The following is a 12,531-nucleotide window of genomic DNA, read 5'->3' as shown; positions in this document are numbered from 1 at the left end:
TGGCAAGGCACCGTTATTTCTGGATCTGATAGCCAACAGATTTCTTCACAAATCAGGCACTCAGCAAAAGGCGGTACTATTTTAGACTGGGTTTTTAGGAAGTAATTGTAATGCAACAAAAAGGCTAACCATGGTAGTGATTCTTGGTGGAGGAATCAGTGAAACTCAGCTGATGCTGGAGGAAGGCTGGCCAAATATAGACCTGGAAATAGGGGTCTGTCGCACAGGGGCCAGCTATGAGCAGCTGAAAGCCCATGGTAGTAGAATCGGTGGGGTTGGAACATTCGGCGGTCAGGGACAGAGAACACCCATTGCGCCTGTACATTGTAGAGGCAAAAAACCACTTATATTTGCAATAAGCATTCCAAGCAAAAGACTGGCATAGCCAGAGAGGGCTGGCCAAACAGCTCGGTCAGACTGTGACAGGCTTTCAGGAGCACTGGAGAGGAGACCACGCGGCAAGACAAACCGCAGCGTGGGTGTTAGCAAGAGCAGCACTAAAATGAGACTTGCTAAACCCCATGCTTGAGCAATGAGTGCTTGTTTAAGCCTCTGGCCAGGTGAGCAGATGCGTCACCAGACTGGTGGTGTGCTCTGGCCATGGCAGCAGTGGCTCTCCCACATTCAGGGAGCTTAGGCTGCTCTGCACTGTCCTGCTGCCACTGAGGGCTACATGATCCATCCAGTGCACTGGGTGCTGTCGGGGAGAACTTGCATGCCCACGGCACAGCTACAAACCAGCCACTAAAATGGTACATTCTACCATAAAAAAAAAAAAAAAAAAACACCTCTAATTGGTTTGTTTTGTTTGCCTGGACAGGTGCGGTAATCCACTGCAAAACACACAGGAGTTCTTTCCTTCCCTGCCCTGTACTGTAAACCATTTTAAAAGCAGAAAAAGGAAAATTATTTTTTTTTAAAGAAGTGCAAACCCTTCATTCCTCCCTCTCTGCACACTTTGGGTGGTTCTGGGGCTGGTGACCACCAAGGAGCCCATGTTCCTTACAAAAGGCTTTGTCCAAGCAGGACAAGGCGTGGGTTGTCCACCGACACCAGCACAGCCACGCTTCGTCCCCCAAAAAACACTGACACCACTTGCAGTGTGGTGAACTGACAAAACACCAACACCACTTCCAGTGACACGAGCTACTGCACCCCACAAGGCCACAGGCCCTGCCATGTCACCTGGCTGCCACCAGGACAGCCAACACTATCGCCTTTCCCCCTGCGGGATGTTTGTCACCGCAAAGCATCGCGGCCACGTTAACAGCTCCCTCCTCTCAGCATGAGGAACTATTTTGGGCCGATACTGCAGCACCCAAGCAGCGCAGGTTATTTCAGCTCAGGGCACGGCTATTTTCAGCACTGCCCTTCCCCGCATGTGCTTTGCCCCAGTGTCCAACCGCAGGGTGCTTTTTGGGGGCGGTGGAGAGGAAGGGGGACATCGTGGGGGGAACAGTTTGCCAAGGTTAATGCCCAAAGCAGAAACCTTTGCCCCCATCCACCTGGATCCACCCAGCCTCTTAGGGGACAGACCATGAAAAAAGGGAGTGTTTCTGGAGTAGAAAGCTGACAGTCCGAGGCCAGGAGAGACAACACAAGAGGGGAAGGAGAGTGATGGGGCTGGGAGAAGCATGAACAAGGTGGGAAGAGGAGGGCAGAGGGCTGGATGCTGCAGAAACGCCCAGGGTCACAGTGCAATGGCTCCAGAAAAACAGCGGGATGGATGGGGCAGCCCCTGCTCATCCCCATCCAGGGGCCTTCAGCTCTGGTGCCACCCAAGCACCCCTGGGAGAGGACACACAGCCCAGCCATGCTGGACAGATCCCCATAGCGCAGGAAGCAGATGAACCATTCATTTGTCAAGCAGCAAGCATGGATTCCTCCACAGAGACAGCAGCATCACGGAGGTTGTCCCCACAAGCCCCAGGGAGGACACCACCAGAGGGTGACACCAACCTGGTTTCCCCCTCCCACCACCCCACAGAGGAAAGGCAGGCCAGTCTGGGAACACAGCGATCACAAAACAGAGCTGGGAGAAGTGACCCAGCTCTCCGGTAGGTCTCAATGCATTTTTATTAAATTCTTACAAAACAGAATACAAAATTCTGGCATCAACAATTGTTATAAAGGAAAACTTCAATTCAGCTGTATCAGTTCACCTGGTACATACAGTAAAGTGCTTGTTTTTTGTTTTTTTATCCTTTTTAATTTTTTTTTGTTTGTTTTCATTTTTATTTTCCAGCCAGCCCCCGAGCAGAGGCTGCCCGTGTACAAACCAACAGTGCGTTAACGTGACTCTTGTCGAACCAGCTTTGGCAGTCTTCATCAATTGTAAAGCGGAGAAAGTTTCTCCTATTCCGATAAAAAAAAAAGTTAGCTTCACAGTAAAAGTTTCTAACCAGTCCTAAGTCGAGTTAGTTGGCTGAAGGGGAGGGGGCGAAGGGAGGAGGAGGGAGAGCCAAAACGCTTAAAGTTTCCAGCTTTAAAAAAAAAGTTGGTTTCCATGACAGATGCTCTATGGGGGAGGCTTTGCACAAGCAGGGGGGGACCAAAGGGCTTTGGGGAACCGGGCAAGGAGCACAGCACAGGGAAGCATCTGCCTGGCACAAGCATCATGCCCAGCACACATGGGTGCCCTGCTGCTGCCACCAAGCACCCACAGAGCTGGAGGTGCTCCAGAGGCATCCCCCCAGGCCTAGAGGCATCAAACATCCTTACAGACCCAGAGACCCTGCCACATGCTGCAACCACGCCACCAAACCGAACCCCGAGCCAAAACGCGCCGGCAAGCCTTCAGAAGAGTGCATGTATGTAAAAATACAGGTCTTGCACGTGGGAAGAAGGGGAAATGCTGTTTGCTAACAAAAGCACGGGGGGACAAAAATTTCAGAGCCATCCCCCACCATCCCCATCCCACGATTTTTTTTTTTTTTTTAAAAAGACTGCAGCGTGCAGCATTAACAATAGCTTTCACAATACCAGCTCAAGGCATCGCGTACTGTACATCATTCAAGTATTTCTTAATATAAGACAACAAGGAATTATCTACAACTGATAAAACAAAATAAGCTATAAAAAGTAATGTACAATCAAGATGGATTTTTTTTTTCCTTTAAAGGAGGCCTCTCCGGAAGGGTTCCCACCTGAACGGTGGGACCGGGCAGCCGGGGGAGAGGGCGGATCAGGGGGCACGGTGGTTTTGGAGAAGGGGGTGGGCTGCTGCCCCTGGCCCACTGATGCTGCTCAGCAGAAGGGCCAGGGTGGGTGAGAAAAGCCGATCCCTGCCCCAAATGCCACCGCCACCTCGATCGTCTCCCAAGATAACTCACACACACCTCCCTGAAACAAAAAACAACACGTATTGCATAGTATTGCTGTCAGCAGTCTTAAAACAAAAAGGATAACTTCCCCCTCACCCCCAGAGACAGCGACTGTCTTCAGCTAAAGACCCGGGAAAATCTCTTCCCTGGCTCAAAGCGAGCTCCCACAACCTTCACTGTGCACATGATGGGTCGAGGTTGCTTTTTTACAATATAAAGCTCCAAGCATTGAGTTAGAGGTGGGAGACTGCAAACAAACGGGGCATCCTCCCTTCCTGTGCTCACAGGGGAAGGGATGGGGGGGGGGGGGGGCACAGGGATGGCCACTGGCTGCAGGACCTGGCTCTGACCCCACACGTGGGCTTTTCGATCCAGCATCTCCCAGACCTCCCCCTGCCTGCACCCCTGCCTTCCCACAGCAGGGTCCGAGGGAGGCCCAGACGTGCGCCGTGACCACCACTGCATGCAGCCAGTTCTCTCCAGTTGCCCTGGGGACCCCACACCATTGTCACCCTGACCCCAAACCCTCTGGCCCCACAACCCCGCGGCGACCCTTCAGTGCTGCTACCACCCCCAGGGCACCCCCTTCTGCCACCGCAGCCTCAGGGCCAGCCCGAAGCCAGGCTGGGTTATGCTGCCCTGCAGCAGGTCTCTACATAAGGGGGGTTCCTGTTCACATCCATGGAGCACCCTGTTATTCCCAAAGGGTTGTTTTCCTTTGGTTTTCCAGCTGCTCTGAAAACAGGGGTGCACAAACCCCCCCAGTGCAGGAGTACCACATCGGGGCCACTCTGAGCATCTCCCCATGCTCTGACCTTACCCCCAAGGAGCCGCTTGCCGGAGCGAGGGTGGAAAGGAAGACATTTCTCCGTGCCCTGTAGAGAAGCACAGCTAGCAGTTTAAAACCAACAATAACAATTAAAAATTAAAAATTAAAAGGATAAAGTGAGTGAATAGCTTATTCTGGAAGCTGGCTGCCAGGGGGAGAGGGAGTAGGTTTGCAAGCTGGGGTTTCAGGCAGCAGGACGGGATGGGATGCTGCTCCCACACCACCACCATCCCCTCTGGACACCACAGTTCCCTGCACCATGCCAGCGTGTCCCCGAAAGCGCAACTGGGACAGGATGGGGCCCCCCTGCGTGCCCCCTCCCCAACATCAGGGGTAACCTGCAGCTCCAGAGGGAGCTGAGGTTAAAGTGCTGCTACTGTTGTTGGAAACGCGACCGAGGGGCTTTTGTTCACAGTATGAAATGAGCTGAAATAGTCAAAGCAGCTGCGGATAAAAAGAGTCCTTTGGTGTTGGGGCGGGGGGGGAGGGGGTGGGAAATGTCAGGGGAGAAACCAAGAGTCAAGAAACAAAAGTCCGTGTGTCTGTCAGATGTCCTTGAGTGTGCCCTGGGTGAAGCAACCTCACACTTGATTTAATACCTTAAAAAAAAAAAAAAGATCTTAAACAAACCCTCCCAGCCCCAGCCCTACAAGATCAGCAAAACCTTGGAAACCAGCCAACAGGACGAGTCCTGATCTTGTCACCAGCTAGAAACAGTGTTGGTTTTTGGGGAGGGGGGCTAGAGAGGGGTGGGGAGAGAAGAAGAGGAGAGGCTGGGAACGGCATGGATGCGGGGGAACGGCGCAGGACTCAAGCCTGGTCGGCCACCAGGACCAGCGGGGCCACCAGGTGCTGCCCTGCGGCCACTGCCTTGACCAGGCTGCTCTTCTGCCGCCGCTTGGCCAGCTTGGACTCGGAGGGAGGCGAGAGCTGCATGGCCCATGAGGTAGCTTTGATGATGATGGGTCGCGCCTCCTCTTCCTCCTCTTCGTCCTCGTCACGCTGTGTCAGCTGGCGGTTGACAGCGATGGCCTCAGCAGCAAAGGAGGTGAGCTCTTTGGCACTGCTGTTCCTAAGGGGGAGAGCGGGGGTTTAGGGCTGCAGGTGGATGGGCTGAACCCATGTTTTGGGGTCTTTCACCCCATATGCACATGGCACTGGGCTGGACAGTGGCTGAAACCCAAATCACACATTGCAACCACTGCCCAGGGCACAAGAGCTGTGGCAGAACCCCTCAAAAAGCAGCATGAGCCTACAATTCTATGGGCATTGGTTTTAAATTAAAAGTTGATTTAAATCCAATATTAGGAAGAAATTCTTCCCCCTGAGGGTGGTGAGGCCCTGGCTGAGGCTGCCCCGAGGAGCTGTGGGTGCCCCATTCCTGGCAGTGCCCAAGGCCAGGCCGAATGGGGCTGGGGGCAGCCTGGGCTGTTGGGATCATGCCTGTGGCAGGTGTGGGACAGGGTGGGCTTCTAGGTCCCTCCCAACCCCAATCATAGTTCTGTGATTCCAGGCCCCCCCAGCACACGCACACCCCCACTCACCTCTGCAGGATGATGGGGGTCGGCAGGGTGTTATCCGGGGCACACTGCAATGAGATGGAGCCGCTCAGAGCCGGGCATCCTGCAGGCCCCCCCCAGCTTTTGGGGGTGCTGCACTGAGGTGTATGTGTGTGTGTGGGGGGGAACAGGCAGCACTCACCCCCTGCACCCAAGGGTGCTCCAGGACCTGGGCCGCACTGAGCCGCTTCTTCGCATCCCTCACCAGCAGCTTGGAAATGAGGTCTTTGGCTCCAAAGGAGATGTGCGCCCAGTCCTTGTCGGGAAACTCATACTTGCCTTCCTGGATGCTCTCAAACAGCATGTTCTGGGGGAAGGGGGCAGAAATAAAGGCAAAAAACATCCAGACAAGCTGGGGGGAGGGGGGGCTGTGGAGTGGGTTTGTGGGAGTTTGGGCGCACCTGGCAGGTGTGGCAGGCCTCGCCGCGGTCCCAGCCGCAGTCAGAACCACAGTGGCCCACAAAGGGGGGGTACCCGCTGAGCATGATGTACAGGATGACGCCCAGGCTCCACAGGTCGCAGCGCTTGTCGTAGATGGAGGCCTCCTCGTTAAAGGCTTCCACCACCTCCGGGGCCATGTACTCAGCTGAGCCACACTGCGGGGATAAACATGGGGTCCCCAAATCAGGTCCCCAAATCCCCTGCGTGGGGGATGCTGCGGAACTGCCCCTCCCTCATGGGGCAGGTTGTCACCAAAGGGTCACCCCAAAAAACAAGCCCCAAGGGACACAGCCCCCTCCCAGCACCCCAGTCTCTGAGAACAATCCCACTCCTCCTCCTCCGCCGCAGCAGGAGTTAACAGCTGATGCCAGCAGGGACGCCTCCGAGGCGAGGCCCCGCGTCCCTTTTTGCTGTCCCCTCCCCGGGACTCTGGGGCTTTCCAGCGCACGTGACCGCGCCAGCCTTGTGACGAGGGCAGAGAAAAGCTGCAGGCAGCAGATAATCGCCCCGGCCGCGCCAGCAGCTGATGCCGCAGCAGAAAAACACGCGCCACCCTCCCTCCGGCACGCTGCCGCTGCGCAGCCTTAACCCTGCCGGGCCCGGGGCAGCCACACCCGCAGCGTCCCCCCCGGGGCTGAGAACGGGCAACTCGTGACACCCAGGAAATTCTGGTGCTGCCCTGGGAAGAGGGATAAGGCAGGAGTGAGAGGGGCTGGGGGAGGTGAGGGGAGCATTTGGGTGCTTTATGCCCCCCCCTCCCACCACACACACACACAGACACACTGCTGCTGCATTGCATCAGCTGGGCTCTGCCGTCCCCTGCCCCGTGCCAATAAAACACCGGTGCCAAAAAAACACCGGTGACGCCCTGCATGGGGCCTCGCTGCTGTGATAAGGGCAGCAGGGCTTCCCTCACCCCAGGGCGGGCACCAGCTTTGGGGGGGGGGGGGGGTGTCCTCATAACACACTGCTGCCCCCCTCCAGCTTTTTAGGGTGCCCCCATTGCACCCAAGCAGCCTCCCGCAGCAGGGAGCCCCCAGTATAAGACCTAGACGAGGCGGGAGGAGGATATCACAGCAGCCTCCCCCCAGCCTCCACCCCTCCCCGCCAGCCTCCGCGGCCGCCTCCGCCAGGGCTGGCTGTTGCTAAGGCTCGCGGCAGCCCGGGCTGCGTGCCAGCCCCCCCGCGCCGTGCAGGGCCCCCCCCTTGTGAACGCATTACGCAAGCCTGGCCTCGCCTGCCAGCATCAGCCCAGCGAGAAGCGGGGAGGGGGGTGGGGGGGTTGAGGCCGCGGTTACCCCCCAAGATCGTGCTCCCCACATTCGGCGCGGTGTCTGGGTAATGCTGCTCCCCGCAACCCCAACAGAAAGCAAAAGGGGTGGTGAGCACAACAGCTGCTGAGAGCAGCCCCGACCCCATAATGTGGGGGCAAGGGGGGGGGGTGTAGAGGGCATGGCAGGGGGGCTTGGGGCACCCAGGGGTGCAGGCTCATGGCCTTACCGGGGTGAGCAGCTCAGGGGTGGAGATGGGGGAGCAGTCACCGTTCAGCTTGATGCCGCTCCCCAAGTCGAAGTCGCAGATCTTCACTGGGGACACCTGGGGGGGCAGGCAGCTGGTGACCCCTGGGGATGGGGATGAGACACCCCCCCCGGCCACAACCCACAGCTGGCTGCTCCCTGCTCACCTGGTCTGGGCTCTCACACAGAATATTTTCGGGTTTTAAATCCCTGTGTGCTATTCCTAGGGGGAGAGGAGACAAAATGGAGTCAACGAGGGGCCAAAATCACCCCAATCCCACTGTGGGGAGGGGCTCAGGTGCAACCACAGAGAGCCCCCCCCCCCCCCCCTTGTCCCTCCCCACCCCAAATCACCACCTGTGTCATGGGGAAGGGCAGAAATTGCTGCTGGCCTCGAGTCAGCCTGACTGGAGGAACAGGTTCGGCACCACCAAACACCTCGTGATGGAGCTGGGCCTGACCCCGTGCTGTGACGGGGCGTCTCCAGGGCAGGGGGACATAGGGAGGTGCCCAAGTTCCCCCAACCCCACAAGGGTGAGGGCTGCAGGCCTGAGCTGACCTTTGTTGTGCAGAAAGTGAAGGGCGCTGGCGATATCCTGCACCACCACGCTGGCCTCCAGCTCATTGAAGTGGCGCCTCCGATGGATGTGGGTCAGGATGGAGCCTGCGGTGGGCGAGAGCAGAGTGGGGGCTCGGGGGTTGGCTCCATGTCACCTTTCCTGTGCCCCTCAGGGAGCCCCCAACGCTGTGCTCACCTCCTCTCATTTTCTCAAACACCAAGTAAAACCTCTCCTCCTCCTCAAAGAACTCAATCAGCTCCAGGACGTTCCTGCAGGGACAGCAGGATCAGCCCACAGTGCCACCCCCAAAACAGTTGGGGTCCCCCCTGCTGCCACAAGCCCACCAACCCACTGCCAGCATCAGTCCCCCCAGGGGAGCTACGCAGGACAGGCGCCAGCGGGGAACTGCATTGCAAGTGATTGAATCCAAACAGCCGAGGACCCCCCAGCCACATTCTGGGGATTTGGGATTGGGGGGGGCTGATTTTGGGCACCACATTCAGCCCTAATTGCTCGCAGACCTCTCCCGGCCGCACGCCCCTCGGCACGGGTCCAACCTGGCCCCCCGTTGCCATGGTGAAACATTTTTCGTGGCCCTGAGATGCTCGGGGCGAGGCCAAAGGGAGGGAGGGGAGGCCAGCAGAGGCCAAGGGGAGGCCAGCGGAGGCCCGAGGCTGGCCCCGCAGTACCTGTGTCCCTGGCACTGGTAGAGCATCTCCACCTCCCGGAAGACCCTGCTGCGGATGTGGCCCAGGCGCTTCTCGATGATCTGAAATGCGGAGAGGGGGTGGGGGGGGCTCAGCGAGGGACCCCACGGACAGGGCAGAGGGCTCAGGGGGATCCCCAGGATGGGGGATGGGGGGGTGTGGGGCCAGGCTAACGGAGGCTGGGGGTGCCCGAAGGGGTTAAGGCAGCAGAACAGGCCGTTCCCGCAACGCTGCCAAGTCGCTCCCTCCCACGGGGCCGCAGCCAAGGGCCCTGCACCGCCGCCAGCCCTGGTGCGGGCAGACGAGGGCTCACATCCCTGCCACCGGCCAGGCAGAGATCCCGACACCACACACCCTCCACACTGCCTCAGTTTCCCCAGTGCATAATTACATGGGGCAGCCAAGTTCCTGCTGCATTTTGACTCTAACCCTCAAAAACTGACAGCACTTTTTGGCCACAGGGGTTTGCAGCCCCCTTGGCTTGGCGCTGCAAACTGCAGCAGCTGCTGCTCCCCCAAAACACGCTCCCCCTGAGGTCACAGCCTCTGGACCCCCCCCCCACAGGGCCTCCACCTCAGCCCCCATGGCCACAGTCCCGTGGGGAGGACACGCATGGGCCTGGAGCTCACCAGCCTTGCAGCACCATGCCCCTCCTCACTGCACATCGCAGGCCATGTTGGAAGCGTTAATTTAACCCCCCCACCCACGCTGCGAGACATGGCCGCCCTAATTTAGCAGGGAGAGGAGTGCAGCGAAGGGATGGGACCATGGTCACAGGGCTGGGTGGTGGCAGGTGCTGGAACAGCAGGGGACACGGGGTGGGAAGGGAAACTGAGGCATGGGCAGAGCCAGGTACGCAGCCACGCGTTACCTTCACTGCATACTCCTTGTTGGTGATGAGGTTGACACAGGACTGGACTCTGGCATGGGCCCCTTCCCCGAGCACCTCCTCCTGTAGCTGGTAAACATCTGGCAGGGGAGAGGTTGCCTCAGCCTCCAGCAGGGAGGATGGAGTCCTCAGACCTCGTGGGACATTGCTGCTGTCCCTTCTCCCGGGCCTGTCACCAGCCCTGAGAACAGCAGGAGGGACCCGATCCTGCCCAAGCACGCCGCTCACCTTCGAACCTGCCGGAGAAGCTGTCGGTGGCTCTGCAGCGCTTCTTCTTCTTGTTCCTTTTCTTGGCATCAGGGATGTCAATGGGTTGACTTGAAGGCATGTCTGCACCAGAGCAAAGCCACCCGCGTCAGTCCCGCGGGGACAGCCCTGTCACCCGGCCCTCCCCAAAGCCTTCAGGGTGAGGCGAGGGGACAACATCCTGGGACGCAGCCATGCACTGCTCACCGGGACGGGACGGGCACTCGAAGTTGAAGACAGACTCCAGGTGGTTGGACTGGTCGAACTCCAGGTCGAAGGGGTTTTGTCCCTGCGGGCAATAGGAACGTGAGCGAGGTCCCGGTACAGATGTGGCCTCCAACACACTCCTGGCTTCAGCACCCGCGCCACTCACCCATTCCCACAAGACCCCAGCACACGGTGCTGCTGCCCAAGGGAGAAGAAGGAGGGAAGCAGGGTCTGACCATGGCTCCCAATGGAGATGGTGCTAGGGCCACGTGCACCACACCATCCCCAAATCCGGGGCAGCCAGCATCATACCCACAGGCACCTGTAACCCACGGCACAGGACCAGACCACAGCTGACCCCCCAGCCCAAATCCTGGTGCAGGGCAGGGGAGAGGCTGCCTCCATGACCCCAAACCTACCACAGCACCCAGCCAAGATATCAGGACCCTGGTTCCCCACTGGGGCAGTGACAGCAGGGTGGCACCCAGCTGGCGAGGCGAAAAGGCAACGGCCTCGGCAGGGTTATGAAACCTGCTCAGGCAGAGGGGGGCAGACAGCGCCTGGCTCCCAAACCCGCCCCGGTGCCAGCCCCGCGGGGAACACAACCACACTGCCAGAAAGGGCCAGCAGCAGCCTGCTGGCTCCTGCAGTGTCGTCCATGGGGGGGCCATGTGTACCCCCACACTGAAAATCCAAATCTGCAAAACGAAGCATCGCCCTGGGCAGCCAATCCCCCCTCGATGCCGTGTACCACGGCCTCAGCATCAGGGCCTCTGTGTGCACCCCCCCAGCCTTGCCAAGCGGCACCGTGGGCAGGATGAGGCCACCCGTGCCGGCTGCCGCAGCCTCGGCACACAAAGGTCTGGGGGATGGGGAGCGACCGCCGTGCACCAGCTCCATCGCACGGCCGAGGTGTCCCCCCCGCGGCCCCGGCGCCGGGTGGGGGTGGTGGTGAGTGAAAACCCAGCCAAAAGCCTTAAAAGCAGGATTAGGTGTCAGCTAAAATAACCCGGGCAGGTTGCAGATGATCTCCCAGCATCCCTCGAAGCGCTCACAGCCAAACTAAACAAAGGTCCCATGCAGCCCCAGCCCCGCGCCGAGACAAGAGGCAGCATTGAGAGCAGCGGGGTGGCCACAGGATCCATCCCCTCCTGCACACCCCGACCTTGACAGCGGCCAGGACGGACGCGGGGTTACTACCGGGATGGATGCGGGGGTAGGACAGTGCCTGGCCGCAGCGGTGCAAGCAGGGACGTGCGCTCCGTGCTGCCAGGATCTGGCCCTCGTGCAAGACTCTTGCACGACAGGTCCTGCCGCAGGGCCTGGTGGGTGCCACACTCCCACCTGTGTGCCCGGGGTGTCGCGGCCCCATGCCGCAGCTTGACACCCCCACTGGGCTCTGGGGCACGAAGGGGAGCGGGGACGCCTGCCCCACGCCCACCCCAGGAGCTGAGCTGCGCCCCGGCACCACAGCAGGGCAGGATCCGTCCCTCTGCGGCTTTGGGGCAGCAGTGGGACCGGGGCTTCTTCCTTCCTCCAGGTGTTTTTGGGGGCAGTGTGGGGGCGGCTCGGCCCCCCGGCAGGTGTCGGGGCGTCCCGCAGCGCACTGCAGCGAGCAGGATCCGGCCCTGCCCACCCCGGCCCCAGCATCTCGGCCCGGCCCCCCCCCGCCTTACCTTGAAGGAGCGGTGGAACCCCTGGATTTCCGACTTCTTCTGCACCATCTTGCTGCGGGGGGGGGCGGCGGGGGGCGGCGTTGCTGGTACAAAACGAGGGGACGAATAAAAACGGGGGGGGGGGCGGGAAGGGGGAGGACGGGCAGAGCTGGAGAGGAGCCTGGGGGGTGGCTGAGACCTGCGGAGAAAGAAGGCCAAGGGGGGGGGGGGCGGAGGGGGAGGAGAAAGGGGTCAGAAGGGTCTCAAGAGGCTCTCCCCCCCCCCGCGTCCCCCCCAGCCCCGCAGCCCCCCCCCCCCGCTCACCGGCGCGGCCCCGCAGAGCCGCCGCTGCTGATGGTAGCGCAGCCCGCACCGCCGCCCGCTCCGCTCCGCTCCGCCGCCGGGGGGGGGACGCGGCGCCGCCGCCCCCGGCGCTTTTATAGCCCCGGCCCCGGCCCGCCCCCGGCCCCGCCCCCCCGGCCCGGCCCGCCCCCCCCCCGCCCGGACCCCCCCGTGCTGCACCCGCGGAGCAAAACAGCCCCCCCCCGGGCACCCCCTGCTGCACCAGGGGCACCCCGCCGGCACCCCCCCTCCTGGG

General features: G+C 60.1%; 1 protein-coding gene across 5 annotated transcripts; it reads right to left on the bottom strand.

Moving 5' to 3' along the window:
- Positions 1 to 2,058: 2,058 nt before the first annotated feature.
- Positions 2,059 to 12,330, bottom strand: MKNK2 (MAPK interacting serine/threonine kinase 2). 5 transcript variants are annotated; one of them, XR_014685942.1, is made up of 15 exons: positions 12,258 to 12,318; positions 11,955 to 12,132; positions 10,279 to 10,360; positions 10,054 to 10,155; positions 9,808 to 9,905; positions 8,919 to 8,998; positions 8,425 to 8,498; positions 8,229 to 8,333; positions 7,837 to 7,892; positions 7,653 to 7,748; positions 6,113 to 6,307; positions 5,854 to 6,018; positions 5,697 to 5,740; positions 4,144 to 5,224; positions 2,059 to 3,342 (listed from the first exon to the last, which is right to left on the bottom strand). XR_014685942.1 is itself a non-coding variant. In XM_084498547.1 (14 exons), exons 2-14 carry the CDS (start codon positions 12,000 to 12,002, stop codon positions 4,963 to 4,965), a joined length of 1,407 nt encoding a protein of 468 aa, XP_084354673.1. In that variant the 5' UTR covers positions 12,003 to 12,132; positions 12,258 to 12,318; the 3' UTR covers positions 2,059 to 4,962. The 5 variants fall into 5 exon arrangements, 3 of the variants coding, with proteins under 3 accessions (XP_084354673.1, XP_084354674.1, XP_084354675.1); XR_014685943.1 differs by having other exon boundaries at positions 2,059 to 2,355; XM_084498547.1 differs by having other exon boundaries at positions 2,059 to 5,224.
- Positions 12,331 to 12,531: the final 201 nt, after the last annotated feature.

This window comes from Aythya ferina, assembly GCF_964211825.1.
Source record: "Aythya ferina genome assembly, chromosome: 26".
Lineage (NCBI taxonomy): Eukaryota > Metazoa > Chordata > Aves > Anseriformes > Anatidae > Aythya > Aythya ferina.
Note: the sequence above shows the minus strand (reverse complement) of the source record. Positions and strands in the feature narration are given on the sequence as shown.